General features: G+C 41.7%; 2 protein-coding genes across 5 annotated transcripts in view; one reads left to right on the forward strand and one right to left on the reverse strand.

Moving 5' to 3' along the window:
- GPRC5B (G protein-coupled receptor class C group 5 member B) overlaps positions 1–24,706 on the forward strand; it is a 56,324-nt gene extending 31,618 nt beyond the window's left edge. Inside the window, exon 4 of one of the 3 annotated variants that reach the window (XM_069983767.1) lies at positions 22,210–24,706. In XM_069983767.1, coding sequence (XP_069839868.1) covers positions 22,210–22,263 — 54 coding nt within the window. In that variant the 3' untranslated portion in view covers positions 22,264–24,706. Of the gene's footprint in view, positions 1–1,890; positions 4,584–22,209 lie in introns of those variants that run through there. The other 2 variants (XM_069983766.1, XM_069983768.1) reach the window with 2 other exon arrangements.
- IQCK (IQ motif containing K) overlaps positions 13,877–27,285 on the reverse strand; it is a 67,513-nt gene continuing 54,104 nt past the window's right edge. For both annotated transcript variants that reach the window (XM_069983771.1, XM_069983770.1), the window contains exon 9: positions 13,877–15,309. In XM_069983771.1, the coding sequence (XP_069839872.1) occupies positions 15,200–15,309 (110 nt within the window). In that variant the 3' untranslated portion in view covers positions 13,877–15,199. The remainder of the gene's footprint in view (positions 15,310–27,285) is intronic.

The raw sequence follows: 27,285 nt of genomic DNA on the forward strand, positions 1-27,285 counted from the left end.
TACCAACGTTTTTTGAAGGGACAGGTACATTTTTAAAATCGAACCATGGTTTTAGGCGACCGATAACAGAGCATCCTTATCTGAAAGTCAGACATATTTCATTATAATTATCTGGTCATCATCAGATCCAGATATCCATGAGGGTCTGGTTGCACACTTAAAGGGATTGTGTCATTAAGAAAACTGGGTCTAAGCTGATGCATTGTGTGAAATTAAACATATATGCAATGTACAAGCATTTCCGATTGAGCTATAGACTCACTAATCCCCCATGTACCTACTTTATTTTGATTACCTGTTGCCATTGGTTAAGGTGGGCCGGGCATGCGCAGTTTAACTGCAATCTCCAGGAAGTTGGTCTCCATTTAGCATGCAAGAAAGAGGGTTCGGGGAAATTGTGTGCACTGTTGCATAGCAACAGCAGTGTCACAATTCAGAGAGGAAACCAGGAAGTAATTAGAACCTTGGGGGAGAAAAACAGTACATGTACAGTATACTCCTTTACAACTTTGTTTCATGACACAAGCCCTTTCAGCTGGCCATACACAATAGATTCATGTTGACCAAACCAGTGAGAGCAGCTTATCATCTATTGTGTATGGGGGATTTTGGTAGATGTCATATCAGATACGCCATATCCTTTTGTTCTATTGGCAAGATAAACCACTGCCCCATAAATAACTGTCCCATAAGCACGCTCTGCTAGTAGCCTGTACAAAGATTCCCATAGATCTCCAGATTGGCCAGAACCAGCTAAGTGTGTCTTTGGACGTGAAATAGGTGCTATTGTTTTGGGCAAATCTGGATTTTTAGCTTTTGTCACGAGGGTCCTTTTATTTCTTTTAATAAGTTTGTAAGTAAGTCTGTATTCACACTACATTAGGCTATGTTCACACTACGTAAGAGACCGGCCGTTCCGTGACCCGTCCGGGTCACGGAATGGCCAGTCTCTGAGAAGATCATCCTGTCCGGTACTGCAGTACCTTCCAGATGATCTTTAGCGCCGCAGAGTTCTGAAGCAGGCGCATCCGTGCGCACAGGACTCCCCACAGCACAGCCGGAGCTGCTCGCTCCATAGTGTGCAGTGACAGGGTTTTCTGCGGCCGCTATTCACTGAAGACTGACATGTCAGTTGTTTGTGGTGCCTCTAGGGATCCCGGACAGAGTGTATACTATGTGTATACGCTCCGGCTGGGATCCCATAGGCAGCAGTGGCACATATATTTTCATAATAATCACAACCGTTATACAACGGCCATGGTTTTACGAAAATATACGTTGTGTGAACATAGCCTTAGGGTGCCTTCACACCTACCGGATCCGCAGCAGAACTGACTAAATGAATGAACACAGCATTAAATCCGCACTGTAAAATCCGCTGCGGATCCGGTGTGTGTGAAAGCACCCTTAAACAGCGTCAAACAGGTCCCCGTTTACTGTTAAATGGAACCATAGATCTCCATTCACCCAATGTACGCCATTTTGGACGTATGCACCGAGGCTAGCTGGACGGAATAGCACAGACCTGTAGCAGACACTGGCAGACTGTTTACCATGGGGCGAGCCAAAGAGTGGTGCCTGTGAGGCTGGCATGTTACATAATACATGTGCCAATCCCCAGATATTTCTATAGAGATATGGGGGAAGGAACATTAGAACAAGCTCATTGGTATAGGATCTGTAGTCAGACTTTTCCAAGCCCATTACAACCTGCCCATGGTCAGCAGTTATTATTATCCAGAATAATATAGAATGTACCTCACTAGAATAGCGCCTTACTGTGGACACCATACAACCGTATTATATACTCTTATTGCTAATTCTTATATCTGCATAGCGTGACATAGAGGCCAGGATTCTCAGCTATCCATTTGTTGTCCTTATTTCCAGATCCCAACTGCTCCTCCAAGTTACACTGGACGACATCTCTGGTGAAGTGCATATAGGTTCCAGAGAGACAGGTTCCCATCCTCTGGCCCTGTCTATGTGAGGGAGGAATCAGTAGCAGGACACAGCCACACCACACTCAAGAGCTCTGGTAATCCTATCTAATAGGGTTTATCTGTACGTGAACAGCTGTGAACTCTTGAAATAACTACTAAAGAAGGATATTACCACCGCTAACTCGAAGTTGCTCCACACACCCAACAAGATTCACTTTTACAGAACAACAACCGCTTTAAGATGGACAATACCACTTATGAGGGAAGGAGCACCGCCCCGGTGGCCTATATTGTGTGTGCCCGCCGTGTAACCCTAAATCCCAAGCATCACCACAGCTCTTCAGAAATAACACTTGGAAATCCACGGCTTATAAGTTTAGGAGGATATTCTCACCCACCTGAGGAATCCCTGTGATGTTATACATGGGCCTTATGGCTGTATAGAAGATATATGTGTTTAGCAAGACTGTGCAGAACTGTAATATACTTCTAGCTATGGCGCTGTATAAGGTCTTGTGAAATGATCACTTTGCGGTGACTATATACGTGAAGGACAAGTCTTAGAAGGATAAATTTATTAATATAGTTTTAAAATATTTGTCCACACCGTTTGTACCTATGGAAATATCTACCATATACTGATCCTAGGCTACAGTCTGCATTGTAGTCTAGAGCTGTATTCACAATTCTGCCAGCTCTATTTTCCCAGTATGTCTGCGCAGACTTTGTTCTTGTGAGTTGCATTCTAGGAAGGGTCATATTTACCGCCCAACCCTATTGTTCTAGGAGGGATAAGCTGTCGCCACTGCAGTCTGGCTGCTTCTTACTCCTCCCCATAGAGAACGTTTGGCTGTCCTCAATGTTCATGGGTATGTTGAGGTTGGAAGAGATAACATTCAGTAAAAAATAAAAATCCCTGCACTCCATTTATAGGATCTCAGCTAAACTATCATGGGAGGTAAAAATTTGTTTCTTTTATACAATTGAGCAGAATTAAGAATGCAGCTCTGGACTATAATACAGACGTTGTACAATACAATGTATTTAATCAGTTGCTGAATTTTCTATACAGAATTGATCTATAAATCATAAAACTATGCTTGAAGGGGTTTTCCAGGAATTTAGTTTGACAGGGCTTGCACCAATACCAATACAAATCACAAAATGTTAAAGTGACATAGGACTATAATGATCTATTTCAGACGTATGTTTTTAAGTGGAAATGCTCCTTAATATTTTTGCATTAATAATATAACACAAGGACAGGAATTTTTGAATGTTATAATTACTGTAAATAGTAGTTTGTTTTTTTTGTTAACATCTGAATGGATAAGTAGGAGCTATGTCTATGAGATATTTTTAATGTAAACTGGTATTTATTTACGTTGGAATTACGATAAAAACGAGACCCCTGACTATGCTGGTTTACACCTTCGAAACCAGTCTGTAAAGAAGGGAAGGTGACATGACCCTGGGGCCAGGTCCCCACACCAAGGTTTTGTTAACATTTTGGGGAGCCATAGGCAGGTTATTGGCACCATTCTGATTTGTAGGGCCAATAGGAGCCCCCTGGACTGCCCCTATTTATGTCTTGTTTACTAGTTTAACAACCAAAAACTGATGCTAGTAACAACTTACATAAGACAGACAGATCCAATAAATAAAAGCTGACCTCTTGCTGTGGCCTAGATAACATGCCAAGTGGATATAAGCAAATAAATAGAGGAATCTCCCTGGAGGATGATTTTTATACAGTGGGGGATGGGGGCCGAGAATATATTCCATCTATTTTACATCTCGTCATCTTTTTTTTTTTTTACCACGGTTTCATCACATTGAAGTCACACATGATCATTAGATTCACACATGGTCACTCATTCTCCCTGCGTTCCCATGAAGAATATAGTGGTGGATTGTATGACGGTTTCCTTATCCTACATTGTCAGATATTTGTTTATGGCAGGAAAGTAGCTGCCAAGGGCACGGACAGGCTTTGCGGTTGAGGGAGTGAACTGTATCATGTGATGGTTACTGGCAAAAAAAAATGTTGGGGGAAGGGAGGTTAGATAACTGTTGTATGGAATGATAAAAGTGATCGTGGACGAGTCAACTATAAAAGGAAACGATTAAAAAAACAATTTTTTCAAAGGCTGAAGGCCGAACCAGACCATATTCTGCAGATATTATAGAGGAAGGAGATGGATGTACAAGGATGTCCTACACGTCTCAGCTAAAGATGCTTATATACAGAATTGTTGGCCAATTCTCTCAATATCTGTCGTGTATGGGGACAGAATGTTGTGTTGAATTGCCGCATATACAATCCTTTGTTTCTATAGGTGTCTGGCAGCGGGATACAGCATCTTCTCCTTCTTATGGAAATATGCATTGATGCTCAACTAATCTTACTATGCATATTTCTGGAGAATTCAGGAGATAGTTGGTCTCCATTCAAAGTGCTTAAGACTGGTCATAAATATGTGGATAGATATTCGTTGGCAGATCTACATTTGGTGGTTCATGCTAGCAACCTAATGTTTATTAGGTTAGAGGGGTTGTCTGAGTATTTTTTATATATGGCAGTGCTTAGAGGGGACAAAACTAAAAAAAAAAAAACACAATGGGGGAGATTTATCAAACATGGTGTAAAGTAAAACTGGCTCAGTTGCCCCTAGCAACCAATCAGATTCCACCTTTCATTTTCCACAGAGTCTGTGAAGAATGAAAGATGGAATCTGATAGGTTGCTAGGGGCAACTGAGCCAGTTCTACTTCACACCAGTTTGATAAATCTCCCCCACTCTCTTCTGCCTCTGATTCCCCGCCAATGCATTTCCAGTGGTTCTGCCCCCTGCTGCTCTCTGTCTAAACATACTGTAAATGCCTGCTGACCAATAACAGGCCAAGACCAGTTACTGGCTGGGAGGACATCTCCTCCATGTTGAGATGGACAACAGGAAGCTTTGAGCATATTGGGGCAGTAACGCTTGAACGCCATTGGCGGGGGCAGGTGTTGGTTTGGTTTTTTTTGCCCCCCAACCCTGAACACTTGCACATATGAAAATATTTGCTTGAACAACCCCATAAATGTCTATGGGTCCTACTAATTTCAGCCAGATCCACAATCAAGATCAAATGAATAAATGAAGGCCTCCAAAATATCCCCAACACTTTGCTTCTTTCTCTGTATAGAGCTCGGTGAGCTTGTTTATTGGCAAGTCAGTAGAATTAGCTTATGGCTGTCTTATGCATGTTGCCAGCTATATCTGCAGTCTATGGACAAATCCAAAGGTGGGATTTACATGGTGTTAGTTGTTTCCATCCTGGGTACATATTATTGTCCCATCAAAAAGGGGATGCCAACATATACCGCAGCGCCTGGCAACAGGCCCATTCACTTTATTGCCTGAATGTGGTTAGCCACTACTACATTCAGCCCATATCCCCCATGTATACCTTTTTTTGACAGGATGCCAACATATACCGCTAAGTGAACCCAGCCATAGATATATATGTCTCCATCAGGGATCAGGTTATGTGACTTTTCCTATGTCTAACACAGACAATTGTGATATTATTATAATAAGGAACTTACACGATCCCCTAATGTATTTTCATATAGTAATTTAGGGTAAAACTTCACATCTGGAGCCAAACTAACACACGTGAACGCTCCATTGCACAACGACAATGAGGTAATTTTTTTCCTATAATTTATAAGTGTTTGTGCTGTTTTAGTGAACATTAGAGGATGGAAGGGATGGGGCACCAGGTTACCCTGCTTTTACAAGCCCTTGTATTTTTTGTACTTTTTCTTCAGAATAAACCTGGCACTATTTTATTAACTTAAAAACTTAGAAAAACATGGCCGCTTTCTTCCAGAAACTGAACCTCTCCTGTCCTTAGGTTGGATGTGGTTTTGCAGCTCATTTCCATTGAAGTGAATGGAGATGAATTGTAATACCACACACAACCTGAGGACAGGGGGGGCACTGTTTTTGCAAAAAAAAAGTGTCTCTGCTTTTTCTAACCCCTTAAATTTTCAGACGTCTGGCATGTCATAGAGAGATCTCAGAAGTTGTGATTGGTGACGTCCCGCTACTGAGAAGTTGTGATTGGTGATAGAGATGAGTGGACTGTTCGAACTGTTCGGCCGCATAGTTGCGCTCTCGGGAATATGCGGCCAGGATATTCCAGGGAATCCATGGTGAATTCCCTGGAATATCCTGGCTGCATATTCGGGGGATCGCAACTATGTGGCCGGGATCTCAGGCATAATGAGAGAGCGCCGATGCCGTCCGACCATAAGTCCGGCGGTCCGCTCATCTCTAATTGGTAACGTCCTGCTACTTGCTAGAACAAAGAGACAGAAGGACTTGCCTAAGTGCTGCATCTCTTTAGTTTTGCTTGGCGTTCCTCAGAATACTAAGCACGCATTGCATGAATGCGGTGACATCTATGAGACTCTCACACAGTTCGTTCTCTTCTCGGCTTCCTTTGTCTCATGACATGTCAGAAGTTTTTACAATGACACAAGTAGCCATCCAGTTGTCCAGTATCCACTTTTACGATTAGAGGAGATCAAGCTTGTATATCTCCTGGATATAGGCACATAATTTGGCTATTATATAGCTGTATACAACATATGGTATGACGGCATTAATGTAGGTGCCTTATAAAGGACTCATGATCCCCGGCACACGTACGTTAATGGCCATATATTCAGTAGCACTTAAAGTTACCCAAAGATGAAGACATTGCTTGCACTATAAATTCCCTGCTGCTCAGTGCCTAATAGGGACGGTCCGAACCGAGTTCGGTTCGGGTTCGTACGAACCCGAACTCTCGGTAATGATTCCCGCTGTCTGCCCGCTCCGTGCAGCGGGCGGATCCAGCGGGAGGACCGCCTGGAAAACTGGGATATAGCCATAGGCTGTATCCCAGTTTTCCAGGCGGTCCTCCCGCTGTATCTGCCCGCTCCACGTAGCGGGCAGACAGCGGGAATCTGATGCCAAGCATTCAGGTTCATAAGAACCCGAACCTCGGAGGGTTCGGACCATCCCTAAGTGCCTATATTATCTCCTTAAACTATACTTCCATAAGTTTCATCACTGAAGTTCTGAAAGGAAGAACAGAGAAAGTATCAATAATGTCGTTTTTCCTATGATGCCACCAGAAATTGTGACATCCGCCTGAAATGTTAGTAAAGAATACATTATACAAGCTACAATTAGGCTCCATTCACATGGAGTAAAACTAGTGGAATTCCGTGGTGGAATCCCGCCAGCCTCCGTGTCATAATGACAGTCTATGGGAGGCTTGCGCACCTCCTCTCTCCACGCTGAAGAATGGACATGTCTATTCTTTAGCCCAGAGAGACACGGAGAGAGGAGGCGTGCAAGCCTCCCATAGACTGTCATTATGACACGGAGGCTGGTGGGATTCCGCCGCGGAATTAGACCAGTTTTACTCCGTGTGAACGCTGCCTTCAATAAACTCCGATAACAGTCCTCCGTTAATACAGTAGGTAATGGAACCTTACTACTTGTTCTTAGTGCTAGTCCCAGTGGTCAGACACTTCTTACCTATTCTGTGAATACATGATGACTTTTCATTATTTAATTATTGGAAAATTCATTTAAGTATAAAGCTTGTAATAGAAATAGGATGATATGGAATGCATTATTCCATATAGTAGAAAATATGTGCCATACATACATAAGCTTATAATGACAATTGTGCATACATAGTAATGTATTCTAGGTATAATTTATACATGTGCATGTATGGGAAAAGCTATAAGCCACAGTGACCCTGGCAGTGCCTAGTGGTGTGATCACTAATAATCGTTCATTCTTTCCTGGAATGTAATTATAGTCTATGGCCAAACTATGGAATATTGCTTTACGACCTGTGATCATAAGGTAAAAAGCAATAGACTAGAATAAGATTCCTAAAAGTTCTGACTGCTGGCCTGTAAGTTCAGTATGATTAGAAATCTATCCATGTAGCATTGGCCGTATTCTCCTGCAGTAAATCCTGACTATAAACACTGGCTACAAGGAAATACATTTCAGTTTTTGGTTGCCAATTTCCCATAAAATGATGGTTGAATGTGTTTGTATTATATTTTTTAATGTTTGATGTGAATATTTGCATAGCGTAATGTTGTGACTGTCACTGCACCTGCCCTGAATCGGTAGCGAACCATTATTCTCCTCCTACTGCACCACCTGCTTTTACCATACTCTGGTTAAGGGTAGAGATGATCGAACATCGGGATTTTGCAGGTTCGAGCAAAATCGAACCTTCTCAAACCTGCAGCATTTGATTCCTGATGCCTTCCCGTTCCGTGGGGAAGGAGGAGACAGCCCGAGTACTGCCTGGAACTAGGTAATAGGCTGTATCCCGGAATTCAAGGTGGTACTTAAGCTGTCTCCTCCTTTCCCATGGAAGGGGAAGGCATCGGGAATCAAATGCTGCAGGTTCGAGAAGGTTTGAGTTCCCTCGAACCAGCAAAATCCCGAAGTTCGTTCATCTCTAGTTAAGGGGGCTGTATCGCCAGTATAAACCATGGCTTCTGTTTAGTTGGGATTTGCATTTCCAGGCTGATCGGTGGGGTGCAGTTGTAAATGTAGATTCATTTAATGATGGTCTTATTGGTTGTACCCCCCAAAAAAATATCAGTAAGAAAGAACTAAAAAGAATAGTCCACTAAATGTTTTGCACCAGCACCATAAACCTGAATTGGCCCGGAATGTCCCTTTTGCTTCATATAGGGAGAGCATTACCATTAAAAGTAAGTTTAAAGGGTAATTGTCATCATGTTTCCTCACTGGATCGGTGTGCAGTCACTCCTGCTGCTGGAGGTTCAGTGACTATGGATACAACTATGTCTGGTCAGTCCTGTGCACAGCCTTACTCTGATCCAATAGGGCTTGTGCACAGAACTGACCCGGCATGGTTGTATCCATTGTTACCTGAACTTTTAGTGTTAGGAACCACTGCATGCCAATCGGGTGAGGAAACAGGTACCCTTCAAAGTTACAAGGCTGTGAAAGGCAAAGTTGTCACCTGACAAAACTTGTAGAAAAAAAGGTAGTTAAAAGATTGACACATTTACTGGTGTAGGAAATAAGAGAAAACGATTGTGGAGATAACAGCTGGATACTGCTAGAACACAGAAACCATACTGTAGCAGCAAATACAAGGAGACACCTAGCTTTTTCACATTGTAAAAGCAGGAAATATAGACAAACAATGTGAGATAGATCAGGTTGTACATGTCTAGTAAAAGAGGTTCTCCATGTTGGTCAGTGTCTACTTGTTATATGGTTCTTCCACAATAAGTTGATCACAAAGAATCTCCCCTGCCAAAACCAGAGAGATCAGCTGTTATCTGTCAGGAAATATGGCAGTAGTTGTATAATTTCGCTGCAGCGCCACTACAGGTCAAATGTAGCAGTACAAGGTGTCTACTAATGTATTGTATGTGTAGTGCAGGACAGGAACAACAGGAGTGAGAGACTGGGCACTACTGAACCCAGAATATTCTGTGCTTACAGGTAAGTAACCTAGACACAGCTGGAAGCACTTAAGTGGTGCTCACGTCCAGGACCATACAAGAATCCAACATGTGAATAGAAACAAGAAGACCGGCACTCACCAGATAGCTTGAATCCTGGTCTTTATTCCATAACTAAATACAAAACAGGATCTGCTGGGAGAGGGAGCATGGTCTCAACATCCACCGCTACGCATGTTTCGTGTTGCAATAACTCTGTCCAGTGAGACTTCCCTTCAGCGTCTCACTTCAGCTTGACAAAGTGTTATTGCAACACGAAACGTGTGTCGAGGTGGACGCTGAGACCATGCTCCCTCTCCCAGCATATCCTGTTTTGTATTTAGTTATGGAATAAAGACAAGACTTCACGCTATCTGGTGAGTGCCCGTCTTCTTGTTTCTATTCCCATGTTGGTAGTGTAGGACAGGTCCCCCTGAGCAAGAGCCCTGAACCCCAGTTATTAGCTCCCTAAGGGTATATTGGTCCTTGTGTATATAAAAATGGGTTTGCTTAATTGGACAACCACTTTAATTCAACAGGGTTTCATACTTTTCAAATGTTCTTGTGTCATTTACACGTCGGTACATTGTATGTGAGTGAGTGGGGACCCTCTTCTGATGCCTGACAGTGGTTCCTCGTACCTCTTTTTCTAGTTTTTTTTTTCTGTAACTTAAGGTGCGTTTACACGTAACGATTATCATGCGAATTTGTGCGATAACGATCGAATTCTAACGATAATCGTACGTGTAAACGCAGCGAACAATCAAACGACGAACGAGAATTCATTTTGATCTTTCAACATGTTATCAAATCGTCGTTCGCAAAAAAATTGCAGATTTAACCAATGTGTGAGATAGGCTTAAGCGATCGCAAAACGATTTTCCGTACAATATATCGTACCGTCTAAACACTGATCGTTATGAAAAAAAAATCGTTACTCCGACATCGTTAATCGTACGATCGGGCCAATTATCGTTTCGTGTAAACGCACCTTTAGTATCTCCAATTTCCGAATCTATTGTTTTTATAAGCATTGGGAATGGACATGCATTTTGATAACACAATGAAAATGCTGGCTTTTTCTAGCAGCCATTAATTGAGGAGGAAATCCTCATCCACAAAGGCTCCAGCCATTTACCACCTGCCAGGTCATGTTAGCAGACCTGAATGCCTACTCAATGTGGCACAATTACTGGCATTGGAGACTGGGATATTAAGAATAGATCTTTTGTGTTGCTGCTATATATCAGATTGATAGAAACAGAGCCGTAAACATTAGGATTTGTGGTCTCCTACTGGTGGAGGGGCTGCAGGCTAAAGTTATGGATACGCATAAGTGGTATATACAGAACAGTCTACCCAAACTGCATGAGGATGGAAGAAGGTTTGATGGCTTATAATCAGCCAAGTGCTGGATTCTTTGACATCCTCGGTTATTAGGTCCCCAAGCTGTCATTTGTATTTTAATCGATAACAGATCATTTACCTACATACAATGAAGGTAGCCATTGCCCGGCTCTCAGAACACAAACATATAAAAACAGTCAAATGAAGTCACTAAATGATGCAATTTTCTACTGAAAGGACTCATAGTTGCCCATGAGTTGGTATCAGAGATCAACCCCAATTTAGAGTCATTTAAAGTGTAACTGTCATGTTTTTTTTTTTTTTTTTTTTACAGAAAACAATAGTACAAGTGATAAAAAAAAAACAAAAAAAAAACCTCTAATAGGTTTTATTAGGCAAAAAAGCCTCTTTCTGTACTCAAAAAGCACATAATTGCGGACAGAACGTAGGACTAATGTTATATAATGGCCCAGTTCACATGTCCATACTTGTGTACGGGGCAGCAATCCGTGCCACAAAAAAAAGGACATGTTGTAATGCGGACCGCATTTTGTGTCCCAGATTGCAATGGTAATAAAGTGGGAATGTAGTGCTCCATGAAGCACGGAGCACTACAGATGCACATTCGTAGAGCGGGTCGCGGCTGTGGGCTGCACTACGGGTGTGTGAATGTAGCCTTATCTGTTCATTACCAGGCAAATTTGTCTTCATTACAGAGAAGCAAGTGAAGACGGGTTCCGCTGTGTTCATTATATCCTATAGAGGGGGGGAGGGGCCGAGAGAGATGAGTGAGCAGGAAGAAGAGACCTGAAGGTCAGCTGTTTGTAGACTGTCTGGGCATTCAGAGGTCAGAAAGGTCAGTGCTTATCTAGGAACTTGCTGAGAGAAGATTGCAGGGTGTTGTGCTGTGTGGGACTGCTATTTCTCTCCTCTTTGCTCATTCACTCCATAGAGCATAATGGACAGAGAAATCCTTCTTCTTCTGAAGTGAGGGGACAGGTAAAAGTACAGAAGGAAACTCTTTTGCTAAATTAAACCTTTTACAGAGTTTCTTAAAATCGCTTATACTATTGATATTTATTGTTTTCTGAAAAATTACATTTGGATGACAGTTACGCTTTAAATTTTCTTTTAGCTATAGTCAAGACCTGCTCTCAGAATTCATGGATGGGTGCCCTGCCATATGATGTGTGCACTACACTACCATACTGACATTGAGGTTCCAATTAATTTTGTAGGTAGGCTGTCCATCTAATATGTATGGGGGCCTACCAAGTCTCCCGATTGCACTTGTTGGGAAAGAGAAGAGTCAGGGATGTTAGACTTCAACTTATCTCTAGCATATAAGTGGCTACTAGAAGAGTCTGGCAACGGCTTTCTCCCTTTTTCCCATTTAGAACACATGCATGTATATCTAGGATCTAGTAAAAGAGCTTTCAGCAGAATGCTATCTTACATGTATGGCCAGCTTTAGGTACCCCCAACAATCATCATGCCCGAGGGCAACATGCATTTCTTCAAGGTGTAAGCCCTTTTAATGAACAAAAAAAAGAAAATCATTGATTCTGGTTGCTGAGTCTTGTATGTTGTTGGCAGTCATGTTATCATGCTCCTACGTCTATAATAACAGTTAATATGACTGGTAGCGGGATCAGATGTTACCGTAACAGATAGCAATAGTTTGTCGCCAATGTGTGGCATGCCCTTGTGTTGTCCATAGACAGACTGATCTCATTTTATTTTTGCATCCATAAAAATGATAAAATGGTTTGTTTATTATAGAGATATATTTATTACTTGCATACTTGGGTGTTTTCTATTGTATTCTTTTGCTGCTGATTGTTAACTTACTGATAATTCTTTAAAGGGGTTGTCTAGGATCTGTTCTGTTGTGTCTGTTGTTTGTTTGTTATTTTATCCCAGAAACAGCGCCTCTCTTCTTCTTGGAATTGTAGCTCATTTCCATTTAAATCAATGGGGGTGAGCTACCAGACACATAGAGGACTGGTGCCCTTTCTTCACATTACAGACAACCCCTTTAAGTCCTGATTGAACCTGTAGACAATCATAGATATTTCTGTAACATGATGATCCTATACATGACAAAGGAAACATGAAAAGGTTGTATAGTATGGGAAATGTTTTATTTTATTATGCTGTTAACAAAAATAAAGACTTTACCATGAATCTGTTTTCTGTTCTCTTTGTATTATTAGAATGTTGCAATGTCTGTCACATATAATTATAAATCGCGGTCTCAGATGAAGCAACCATTGAATACATTTGGCTTCTGCAGTTCACATAACGCAGTTAATTACAGTATCATTAATGCATTTTCTGTCTGGCGCAGGAACACTTGGGACTATGGAGGGTGCACTGAGAAAAGATTTGTTTCAATGCTATGCTTCAGTAACTCTTCTCCTTCTTTACCTCGTGATGCCAGGCTTCTCTGAGGAATGAGCAACTTTAGAACGCCCAATGCTATAACCCAGCATTACACATTTATATTAAAAAACAAACAAAAAAAACCCCTGACCTCCATGGTGACTAAATGGAAGTACTGGTAGTGTTAAAAAATGGAAAACCTTAAATAACAGTTAATCTTAAATTTTAGCCAAATCTTTTAGTTAAAGAGGATATATCCGCTCTCTGAAGCTTTCTGTCTAAATAAGTCATATTTCCTTCGGGTCTGGTATGGTGCCATTCTCCGCTAATTGCTAATATACTAATTAGCAGTCCCGGAGCATTTAGGGCATTCCCCATGCTCCTGGAGCACCAGCACGGCCGCCCTAGCTTACCTCCTCCCAGCCCGCCCCACTATGCATATTCATATGTGCATAGCTAGGTCGCTTGTAACGGGCTGCTCCCTGCACATGCGCCGTTACAAGCGGCCTAGCTATGCATATATGAATATGCATAGTAGGCGGGCCGGGAGGAGGCAGGCTAGGGCGACCGAGCAGGTGCTCCAGGAGCATGGGAAAGCCCCAAATGCTCCGGGACCGCTCATTAGCATATTAGCAATTAGCGGAAAACGGCATCATACCGGACCTGAAAGAAATATGACTTACAGCCCTGGAATCCGGAGGTTAATCTCAGCTGACACATATCAGAAGGTTCACTGGCCCGAACCTGCTGATAGTGCCGCTTTAAGGTGCCCACTTACTTTGGCAACTTTGGCTTTTTGTCTAAGGTCTATGTTGGTCTTCATCTCCATAACTGTTTGGATAAACTAAAGCTCAACCAACAGTTATCAAAAGAGTATGACCACCTTATAGGCTCCCATACACATTATACTAAAGTCCACGAAGCCTGTCACTGGCCAACTGTATAAGGTATACGGGGGCCTCCCAACTTATCAACAACAGATGATTTGGTGGAATAGGGCTTTGCATGATGGATTTTTAGTATCTGGTGTTCTTGTTTCGGAATGATAAGCAGCCACCATGGGTTAAACCTCAACCACCAGCCACCACCAGAGCAGTGAGGCTGCAGCTAACCCTTCTCCATAGAGGAAACATGAAGCATAATCTGCCACTGGTCGGCTAAAACAGACATTTGTTGTTATGCTTCACCCAGTGAGCAACTGTTTTAGTTGCAAACCTCTGGTTTCAAACTTCAATCTAATGTGCCGATACACATTGGATAGCTCTCGGCAAATGTTAATTTGGTTTACAGTAATCCGTTCATAACAAAAAATGTTTGGCAAGGCCGATCGTACATGTCTCCTGAATAAAGAGAGGAGGTGTAAGCTACTGCCAGACTCTGCTGGTGGTTGCTCATTGCTCAGAGAATAAAAGGCAGATGACAGAGCCAAAATACCCTATCCCTCTCTAACCTGACATAAGTTGTCAGGGAAAGGAGAGTTAGGAGACCTCCATATAGACAGTGAATCAGTCTAAATAAAATCGGTGGGTTCAGTCAAATATTATCCAATGTGTATGGGGCATTAACTCTTTATTTAAGCTTCCTTAGGGAGTCTTTCCAGGAAAACATACTGAAGACCTATGCTTACTGTATGTATGATCATTGGTGGTCCAGCTCCCAGGGCTGCCAACGATCAGCAGAATGAAGGACTTAGCTGTAACCTATGGATAAACTGGGCTCTTTATAAGAGTATGAGTGTGGAATAAACTGTGGTGAAATTAGAATTTTCAGCTGAGGCTCAATAATACACTACAGTTTCCTTAGTTTAGTCCATCGATTATCCCTCTTTTGCTCAGTTGTTATATTAGATTACAGACTGTTGCTTAGTACTGTTGTAGACTACCAAAAATGTCAGGTTTTCAGATACCAACTTAATTTACTGTAACCTATATAGAACAATTAGAATTTTACTTTCAGTCTATCTATATTACTATAGCTGTGTTCTGAGGAGTGGGTGACACAACCTGAAAGGAGACTTTGGCACCATTTGCTGGAGACTCCGCGTCCTCCAGGTCTTCCAATTCCTTTTCCACTGTAGAAGAGACAGAAGAACAAATCAGGTCTTGTTCACATGTTAACACTTCAAATTGTTCTCTAGTTAAAAAGTTAAAGCAACTTTATTGAGGCCAATGCTCGGAGAGCAAAATAAACAGGACGTCCAGTACCAGAGGTACAATTATCAATGGACAAAACCTCCTCATATATCCTGAAGCCGGCTGTGGCATCTTGCTGAGACGGTGTACACACTGAAATAATGAACACGTCATGGTTGGATTCCATCAACTGACAACAAACTAAAGAGTTTAGTAAATGATGCGGAAGAGGCAGACAATGCGAGAGCCTTCTAAACATGATACTTTAGACAAGGTCAACAATGAAAATCCATTTGTGCTAAGCACTGTTTAAACGGTAGCTAAGCACCCTTTCAGTAATTCAGCGCTTTGCTTTAGTAACACAGATCATAATTAAAGATCTCCAATTGCCAATTCTTGCTGATGTACCAAATAAGTCAATGCATACGGTGGTTACCATGAAGGGATGTAATAACAGGCTCTGATGAATTGTATTGTAATATTAAATGACTTTTAATATAGAGTACAGATACACCTAGCAGCCACAGCTTGTCCCGGGTTAGGACAAACCATCAAAGTTTAATTTGTGGGATCTTGGATGATTGGTAGAATAAAGGAACACTGTTTCCCCTACACTGACACAGGTCCATACATATAAGTGTATCTGGTATTGTGGTTCAGTCTAATCACCAGAATGGCTCTACTGGATCACCAGGATCTAGTCATGCAGCTTGGCTGAATGGTAAAACTACAAAAAGTTTTGTTTCAAATAGAGAGATTTTCGGCAAATAGTGTTTCTATCACACACCACTACGATGTTTTTACATTAACCAGCAACCATCAGAATGGAACAAGTACTATCTTTATCTAGAGGACCATAAATATAAATATTTAGTAATAATCTGAACAGATAAAACACCATATATGCCCAGTGTAGAAGATAAACTAGACCGCCACTTAGTAGAGCGTTACTCGATGTATACATACCATGATATGTTAAGAGGACTGAAGCATAAGTTCATGAGAGTAGAAGAATCCCGGATCATTACCCTTCCAGTATCAGTCTGGCAGAACATTCTCAGCTGTCCCTGCCACTAACCTCCCGGGGTCTCAAACACATTTAGAAGAACACGATAGCTTGTATGGAATTCTATCAATCTGTCATATTAATCGACCTGTAACCACCCGGAAGTACGTCGAATTGTAACATACCCAAATTACATTGGATCTTAAAGTACATTTGCCCATATGGTGCAGTATTTCAGTTACAAGATTTAGGTGGTATAGACAGCATGGTATGTGCCAGTGATCGAGGTAGTGGTCATAATCAAATATAGTCAACAGCCGCATACAGTGTATTAGGCTATGAGATTGCAATGGGCATGGCAGACACATTTATGATCATCTTCTTCAAGGAATGTATGAGTACAGGTAACCTAAACCGGACCCCTTTAGAGGGATATAATATATACATAGTTAAATTCAGCTTTACAACCTTTGCAGCAGTGGCGTTTGCTTTAAATAGGTTGAGCAGGCATATAGAATATGAGCCAATGAATGATATACATGAGCAGTAAACATGATGAAAGTCGGGGTAGGATTTTGTATAAAGGATGATGAACACGTTAGCATCATTACTTTATTATGTACTCCCACTCAATCCCTTTACGACCAAAAATATCTCATTCATTGTGTCATCTTCTAAAAATACCGAGACCAGACAGCAACTTTTTCGTCCATTAAAAAACCCACAACTTTAGTGAAATGAGTCTAAGCCAAACCACAAGAGTCATTGTAAATCAATAGATGGACGATAAAAGTCGTATTAATAACAAGATACATTAATCACATAATAGTTGTATTGATTTTTGGAGAAGTGAGTTTTTTTCTTTACTGCAGCTAAGGGGTTGTAGGGAATAAGTCACATATCTATATTATACCCTATGGCTGCCATGTTTAGGTGGCACAGTCAATTATCACCCAATGTTGCCAGGTGATCTAACCAACCACAACCAAGTATCAGTCTGCTATGAACACCTTATGTCAGTGGTTCCTACAATGCTACATTTCCCATTCCCTTAGCAGAGATCTTGACATGATGACAACCATAGTATCTAGATTACAGAAAAAAAAAAAAGAATTTTTTTTAAATCTTTTATAGTATCTAGGTTATAGTATCTAGAACCAAACTATAGATTGTAATGGTATATGAGAGCTATACCGGTATCACTGTAATATTTTATTTGTTTCCAGGGATGGAGCATTGACCCTAGAAGCTGATAGAATGCATGCCAATGGGAAGCCTAATGTATATCAGTTAGCGGACTCATTCTAGCTTCTGGTTGTGTCCTGATGTCAGATGTTATATTTATGTGAGTGGGCTGAGCTGGGATACCTAACCTTGAATAGCCCTTTAACAAGAATGGTGTTGTCAGACTGAAAAGGGTAAAGTTGGAGATTAAACTCCTACCTGATACATTGGTTTAGGGGGTAATCTGTCTTCGGGGAGTGACCACCAAGCTGGCATAGGGAGTCTTACAGGTAAAAGTATGCAAAGCAGCTCTTTTCCAGAAGGAAAAGAGTTTGACCTCCAATCGATATTAAGAAACTTTGTAATTGAGTTTAATAGCCGAAAAATGCATTTTTATCATGAAAAAGCAGTTTGAAGCTCTCCTTCCATCTTCATGGTTCTCTTATGGAGAAGGGAGGGGTGGAGGGAGATGAGGCACCAAAACAGGAAAACAAAGAGTTAATTTACAGCTAAATCACCGGGCTATCTCCTCTGAAGTCAGCACTGACCACTCTGACCTCTGAATACTGGCTTTGACACAGGTCCCACTGTGTAATCCTTTGTTCTCTGCTGGCGACTAATCTCCCTCCCCTCTCCATAGATTACACAGTTCTCGACTGATGTAAAAGATTCCAGATTTCCTGATAATGAACTGTGAATGAGAAAGAGGAGGGGAGATAATGGCATGGCAGAGCAGGGAGCAGTCTGACTTGAGGAGAGCTCATTTACATACTCTTGCCCCAGGGTGCACTGTTTGGCCTGTAGTACTCTCCATGGAGGTCTTTCCCAAGAGACAAATTACCCCCTCAGACCCACATCAAGGACCTCCCATCCAGCTAACCAGCACCCTGTTCTGTAGTGAAGAAGGGCAAAAGCCCCAAAACAAATGTTTAACATGTGTCTAGGAGATTCAGGTTTGGATGATAGAAAGACAAGTTAGTGTACAGAAAGGAAGGCCAGGAAGGTTAGTAATGCAAGAGACCACGAGAAACCGGACTGTCATAAATAAAAACAATGGAGGAAACTGGTAAAGGCTCCACTCAGGGTTGTCTAGCTAAGAATGTTTATGGCATTATGGCATACAGTATTTAAAAAAAAAAATGAGATTATCAGAAAAAAATCTTCGCAAGGGTCCCCCTTTATGAGGCCCACATGCCCTAAAAGTCATAGGTTCCAATGATATAAATGCAGCCCAGAGGCCGGCATTGGACTTCACTTTTTACCCAATGCAATCCTTACTTTTTGTATGAGATATGCTGGTATGCTGTAATCCTTATTACATAAAATATGGATCATTCTCCTAATAGAGAAGACAGTTTTCTCAGTAAACACTGATAGCTGGCTCGGTGCCATCCCTATTCTGAGATGTATCACGAGCGCCTGTACTTTGCAGCAGTATTTTTGCTGAGTGCACTGTGATTTTCCACATCAAAGTGAAGACTGCTTCTAACATAAAATACCCCAGAGGTGGCTGGCTGCCTGGATAACACCCGCCTCTGATGTTTGTAGCTGAGAGCACAGTTCAAATACTCATATACTTTGTGGCCCTATTACATCTATTTCTCTCTCAACAAGCTGCCCTATTTAATTTGGCTTGACAAAAAGCTGCATTTCACCTAGGCTTTATTACCTCTCGTGAGTGTCACATTTACAGTATCCGTTGTGAAGCTCAGAGGTGTCGATTCTGTTGAGGTGATAATTAGTTCTACTAAAGAAAGTATGAAGAACTTTGTGCCGAATAAAACATAAGCACAACATTCTGCCAGTAGGAAATAGAAATCTGTAGTCCCTGCTATTCAGTGCCACGGATGGCTATATACCCCTTGCCCTCCGCTACTTGGCCCTGCCAAGTTTACAAATAGTTTTTATTGAAAATTCACTATAATGTGTGTACAGCTGGTTTGCATACTTATCTGTCTCCATGGTAACAGACAACAAACAAACCCTGTGTAGTCTGACCTTGTAATCAAATCCCTTCCATTTGTCCTCTAATTCTTTGTAACATAAACTTGATATATTAGAAGTAGTAGATATACAGATATATCGCAAGATCAGACTATACAGAGTTTGTTGTCTACTACTATGGAGCTGCATAGGTCTGCATGGTAACATTAGACACAAAAGGGAAGGAAGTTTTTAACATAGAATATTGTTCACCCCCTTATGTCTTTGAACCTGGGAACACAATGTACCATAGCAATAACCCCTACAATTGATATAGAAAGCAAGGCCGTTCCAAAGGCATCTCAAGCACACTAGGTAAATGAAACATCCTAAGGCTCACACTGCTCTTCTTTACGAGTCAGGTGAAGAATTGTTATGAATAGACTCGGATAAAGGAACCATTTTAGGGGATATCGGGAATTGGTATGTTCAATGTATTGGTTTGTGATGAAGACAGAGATTGGAGATCTGCTCAGATGAATGGGCAAAAAAGTTGCAAAAAAAGTCTACTTTAAATATATAAGCAATATAACCAATCAGTCATGGTCTGAATGTTTAGATCCCCAATGATCGCGAGTATAACCCATGCACGCTTCACTCCCAGCTCCCTGTGATCTTCATTCCAGTTCATGAGACAAGCTCCAGTATAAATCTAACAAGCTTCTATTGTGCAGAGAGATGGAAAAAGCAGTGAGCCAGGGAGTGAAGTGCATAACCATACGCTTCTCCTGGCTCATACTTGCATTCATCACGGGTCTAAAAACTCTGGACCCCTGACCAATCAAATTTTGACTTTTCTCTGCGACATGTCTTAAGTTATTACTTCATTAATCCGCCAATAAGCAAGATCTCCGAGACGCTAAGCAGAAGGTGGATGAGTCACAAACAACAAGGGGCAATTTTGACTTGTTTATAGGTAACAAAGTGTAACTGGTTTCTGGGTCCATGAAAGCCCTTCCTCAGGCTATTCTGTTATGATTCTGAAAATTAATAGTAATTTCCACAAGATATATGTGATCATTTTTTGGTATATCGAATATAGTCGATCGATGTACGTGACTATATGCATTCCTATGTTCACTATTGTGCGGATGAGTGAGCTAGTTTCTATGGCAGATATAACAGGCCATCCTCTCTGAGCACAGTGCTGTACTGCACTTTGTAATGTGAGATCCCTACAGGCAGCACAGCTGACACATTCTGTCTACGGTCCTAACGTCAGTCTGGAAGCATGTCATATGTTTGTTGTATGAAACATGTCATTCTCCTCTTTGAAAAGTCACATGGTCCGCTATATATAGAAGAATGACCCGACCCCTGCTTTTTAAATGACTTTTTAGATGACAGGTATTTACATGGAGAAATAGCTCAGAGGTCTCATCTAGTAAAATACAGACCCCTTGGGAGAACAAGAAAAGCCGATATGTTTACCCTCAATATGGGTCGAAATATGATGAACATAGGATATTTTATTTTCCAAGATCTGTTCATGATCACGTTCTGTAAAAAAAAAAAAAAAATATGGAAATTGATGTAAAAATGTAAGTTGCACCCTGTATCAATAAATAGGACCAGATGTGTAAAATAGAACTTAGTGTAAAATGGCAATACCAACCTATCAGAGCTCAGCTTACAGCCCTGGTAAAATAATAGCTGAACTGTGATTGGTTGCTCTTGTTAGTTAACACCACGTTCTCTTTCACACCTTGATAAATATGGGCCATTTTTTCTTTATCTCTGATAGCCACGCTTTCTGTTCCTGTTCTTCTTACTTTGTGTTACATTGCCATTGACTAAATGACGTGCGCTCCTTTTGGCTGTTGGAGCCACAGCCGTATATGATATATGGAGAATTTCCAGGTGATAGAAAACAGGGGGCAAGGGCTTTGGGCATAGGCGTGAACAGGAGAACTGTACAAGAGGGTGAAAGATAACCAGGCAAATACAAAGGAGAAAATACAAGCTTAGTGGGAAACATCCGTCTATTTACCTGGTAAGGTCGTTATTTTTGTTATAGGTAATTCAGCAGCTTGCCTGGTGGCCATGCCATCAGAATCTCGACCACTAGTCCGGGGCACTAGTGGACTGTAGCCTTGGTAATAATGGTCAAAGTCATTGTCATTGTCATCATTAAAGTAAATGAAGTTGTCAGTTGCCAACACAGCTATTCCTCATGGTTTGCCTAATACACATGCATGCTGACAAGTACTATCAATGGGAAGAAGGTAATAAGCTGGTGGTGGCTTCTCTTCAGGCAGACCAGCAGAATCAGGAGTTGAATTCACATTCACATATCATCAGCTCTAAGAACCTCCAGAAACATTTACATACAAAGCCATTGAACAATCTCCATTATGCCGCATGCTCTACTTGTTTATACTGCTTTAGGTGCACTGGCCCTTTAAGATATCCTTGCTGTTTCTTCAGAAAATGCTGAGAATATCAATAATGCTGCAGTGTTACATCGGCTTGTCAGCTGTTTCAGCCCAGGATGATTATGTGTCTTGTAATGTCCATGTGAAGTCAGCACCATGTGTGGGGCTTGGATTACCACCGTGCTGATGCACACATATATCCCGTCTCCAATGTCTTTACTTAATAGCAGGTTTGTTAAACCATTAATTAGTTTGTCTTGTTGTATCCCATCTTACCTAACAGGATATCCTGCAGTACATTCTGAATCAGAAAGACGGCGGAGCAAAGAGCCAGGTCTGAAGAAACCATCGGGAGATATACTGTACCATTAGGCCTTGTGGTTAGTATGAAGAGCGAAAACATCCGAAGAAGAGGAACAATGTCGGATAAACTCTCTCAAGTATTTTAATATTATTAACCCATTTTGGTTGGGTTTTTACGACTGTAAACTGCTCAAGCATGTTCCGGATATGTCTTGTAAAGCACAAACATGTAACATTTGATATAAGGTCATCACATTGACAATGTATGTAATCATAACGTAAGGGAAAGGCAGACTATACAATTTGCTGCACCTAGCCTTTCTATTGAGGCACAATTTTTGGATTATGGTCATCTTCAACACAGTGAAGGCAGCCATCTTGGATACTCCATTTTCTCAGCCTAAACAAGTGGGACATAAAGCACAAAAGTACTCCACACCTTATACGTGGCACAGATGGAGAGGCTGAATTGTTTGGACATTTCAATGGTTACATCCACTGTGCGTGATTGACCAAAGCACATTCAGGTTAAAAAAAAAAAAAGAAGACCTTTTCAGGTCTTCATAAGAGCTCTGCCATTGGTGAGATGGCGACCGCCTTCATGTGACTGATGCTGGCTGGAGACATAACCTTTTACTGTCCATCTGCAAGACTAACTTGCTGACAGCATTTCATGACCTCAGTTCAAAATGGACACTGTGATGGATACATTATCGAATACAGACGGACCCAACTAACTTATATATTATACACTGGTCCTATTCTTACTATTGAAAGTAACAAAAACAGGAGCTTTGAACATTAAAGCAAAACCTATAAGGCTGCCATATTCATAGATACAGTATAGCATTACGGTCTACAGAAATCTCCTGACTACTTATACTACTTACATAGACATACAATAGCTTATAAAGGATTTCTATTAGAATTTCCCTGGTGACCAGATGGTATTGGGCTATAAGTTGGCAACATATCCAATCTGGTCAACTCATTTTTAACTAAACGTCTGGGTCAGGAACATTGGTCAAGTCACCCCCCCCAGTTCATCTAAAGTTTATAGGCAGCTTACCTCCAAGAGGATTTGGTATGATCATACTGTTCATAACCTTCTTAGACTATTGGTATCAGCACTAAGACCGATAATTTATCATGATGACGGCAAGCCAAGACTTTATTCCACATCCCAACCCAAACCCAGATCCTTACTTAAAAGATCGAGTTTTTTGAAGGTTGCATTAACTGGATGTCTTGCACAGGTAAAGCAGCTTTTCTTGAGGACTTTCACATAGTCTTCCATAATTTCATTTTGAGCAGCAAATCTTGTTTAGTCATATTAGTGAGGTCGCCATTGGTTTCTATTTACATAAGCAATCAGGTGGCATAAGCGTTAGATTTAAATGCTCACTGACTTTAGAAGGGCATACGCGTCTCACAAATGGCAGGGCTCCTAAACCTCTTTATTTCTGCTAGTTGGAATAATGGGTTTGTACTGACAAATAAAAGAAGCACAATATTATTAAAACCTCATGTATCAAAACTGTCCTGTGGCCTGGAACATCCAATCAGAGTTCATGTTCTTTTAGCGGGTAAAGTTCAAAAAAGAAAGCTGGACTCTGATTGGCTACCACAGTCAACAATGCTTTTATTGATATCCTTGTTGTTATTGTCCGTGCATGTGGATCGTAGGATCGTACACTATAGGGAAAGGTAGGCTGAACCCATTAACTTCAGCAACTTTGAATGAGTCTCTAATGTGTATGAGGGCCTCCTGACCCGACAGATGACATTGGGAAGAAAATGGCTGGCAACACTGCATTGTTGGAAAGTCCGGTGTGCCAGTTTTGGGGCAGAATTCTGGTGCAGACACATGAATATTACATGGTTTTCATTCATTCATTCTACAGTATAAATTCATTTAGTAAAGCGTAATACAGTCAGTGTTGTACTGCCCTTGTAAAAAGTGAGGCCCCTACCTAAAAGGTAAAGTCAAGGTTGGCTATATGTTAGTAAAATGCCTCATGTGCTGATTCCCGACACCATGGTAGTGTCAGACATGTGGCTGTGTGTTCACCTGACATCTAGTATCTATACATGTAATATACAAAAACCATAATAAAGAATTTCTGCAAATATTCTAAATAATCCAATGTAAGGTATAATGTGACATAAAATGTAATATCTTGATTATATAAGATAATGGCAGCTAAACAAAGGTTAAACATACACATCACAAGTTTATACATTACTACTAGGAAGTAGTAGAATTACTCCAATAAATGGGGACATGCAGAGGGAATATGGCTATGTACGGAGGACTATGATAGCACTCAGGTGTTAGGCTATGTTCACACTACGTAAAACTAGTTTTTGCGGGGTGGAAGAATGCCTTACTTTCAATGGGATCCCGGCCGGAGCGTATATACATCGTATACGCTCCGGCTGGGATCCTGTGCGGCCCCACAAATAACTGACATGTCAGTTTTCTGCGGCCGCAATTCAATGAATTGCGGTCGTAGGAATCCCTGACAGTTCACAGAGTGAAGCGAGCGGCTCCAGACGCTTGCTTCACTGTGTGCTATGGGAAGCTCTGATGCGGGCGCGCGCTGATGCGCCCGCATCAGAGCTCTGCGGCCGGAAAGATCATCCGGTTGGAACGGCCGGTCTCATACGACGTGTGAACATAGCCTCAAGCTGGTAAATCAGATACAGCAGACAGGAAGACTGACACACTACAAGAGTCTTGGTAAAGCCTTGGTGGCTTTTAAAGAGGTACTCCCAGCTCATCTTATATAGTTCTATGTGTAGGACTCGTCAAATACATTTATTTAGCAAACTTGCCTCCATCTCCTGATATGCTGCTCTTTCCTTCCAATTGTTGACAGCTTATTGTTAGGGTTACCGACCACCACTCTGCACTAAAAGCAGTGGTCAGACTGATTAGGTATATCAGGGGAAGGAGACAAGTTTGCTAAATAAATGTATATGCAAATATATTTAAGTTGATGAGCCCTACAAGTATAACTATGTTAGTTAAGATGGGAATACCCCTTTAGGCCATGTTCCCACTGTGTATAACACCGGCCGTTCTGTAACCCTGGCCGTTCTGGTACTGCAATACCGGCCGAATGATCTTAATTTCTGGTGAATTGGACCCGTGTGCACCCGCATCCCAATTCACCGCTGCACACAATGTAGCGTGCAGCCAGAGCCATTGTGTGAACTGACATGTCTGTGCGGTCGCTATTCAATGAATAGTGGCCGCAGAAAAATGACATGTCAGTTTTTCATGCGGTCGCAAGGAATCCCGGCCGGAGTGTATACTGTGTGTATACACTGCGGCCGGGATTCCATTCATGCACATACAACAAATGTTTAGCATAAATCACGGCCGTTGTTGTAAATTGCAAAAACGGCTGTGATTTATGCTAAACATACGTTGTGTGAACATGGCCTTAACTGGAATCTCTAAAGGGAACCTGTCACCCCCCGTGCCGGGGTCACAGGCTCCCGACCCCCCGCTACAGCCCCCTATACTCACCTGATCCCGCCGGGTCCCGCTTCTGGATCCGGTCGGGTCACGGAGATCTCAGCCGCTGCAGCCCGGCGCACGCAGAGAGAGATAAGTCCAACGCTCATAGAGAATGACAGGAGAGTCCAGCGCTCCGTCATTCTCTATGAGCGTTGGACTCATCTCTCAGCGCGCGCGCGCCGGGCTGCACGGGCTGATATCTCCGTGACCTGACCGGATCTAGAAGCGGGACCCGGCGGGATCAGGTGAGTATAGGGGGCTGTAGCGGGGGGTAGGGAGCCTGTCATCCCGGCACGGGGGGTGACAAGTTCCCTTTAAGAGCTGCCAATACAGTTCCTTATGGAAACTGGTAGTAAATCAAGCTGATACAATCCACCAACCATCTACTGTACTATTAGGATGGCATAATTGCACCCTATTTTTAAGTCCTATAGGCGGTATTTAATAAGGTTATACAAAAATGCACACATTCGATGCATAGATATCACACTACACATCCATCATCAGATGGAAGGCCAAAGGAGCCACATTTTCCTAAGAGGTGTACGAAAATAAATCCTAATCTCTGATATAAACCACACTAGATGCCTAAAGGATTTGGTGCAGTATTGCTTATTTTTATCATATATGTGATCATGTGTCAAGTACCACCCAGACGTCATCACATCAGAAGTTTGTAACTACTATAACATTTTTATTTGCCTTAGTAAATTTGCACCATTTGCACTCCTATCGATTTTCCTGACTTGCAGCACCAGGGTTGCCCTGTTCTCTGGAGAAGTGTCCTTACTCTGAGATATGAATGGACAGTCAGCCAAAACCCAACTAAAAGGGTGTATGTGGCACCACTTGGTGTCTATTAGATACTGATCTGGATGACTGGTAAATCTGGCAGCTTTAGGAGCACATAGTCATATCTGTGACCTTATGTATTTTGCCTTGTATACTATTTCATTTATATGGATATTCCTGCATGCTCCTTCAGATGCTGTTAGTGTTTCTAGGGGAAAACCATGTCCAAGATACCGCAACCCACATGGAGAAATATACACTCCTGTATGGTCCTGTATTGTGCGCCTCTATGCTCCCTGCACAATATAAGACCATACTGCAGTGTATATAGTACCATGTGGGTAGTGGTATCTTGATCATGGTTTTCCCCTAAAAAAAACTAACAGGCAAATAAAAATTTGGCGCCGAATCCATAGCGTGAACAAGACCTTACAGTGTTTTGTGATGTATTTTGGGAGATCTAACCACATAACCATAATACAGGTCATGATCATCCGATGTGCCAACACATAATCCAGTTATCAGGTCACCTTTACCTATTCTTGTGGGTAAATAACACCCAGTACATTTCCTAATAGTGTGCCAAAATGGAGCCTCACATGGATCGCCTTCCCTTATAGATCCTATTAAGTAGCTCCATGACTTCAAAAGGAAAGAAAGCTTTTACTGGGCTCCTCTCCTGTCGCACTTACCAATATTTTGC

The sequence above is a fragment of the Dendropsophus ebraccatus genome, chromosome 9 (assembly GCF_027789765.1).
Source record: "Dendropsophus ebraccatus isolate aDenEbr1 chromosome 9, aDenEbr1.pat, whole genome shotgun sequence".
NCBI lineage: Eukaryota > Metazoa > Chordata > Amphibia > Anura > Hylidae > Dendropsophus > Dendropsophus ebraccatus.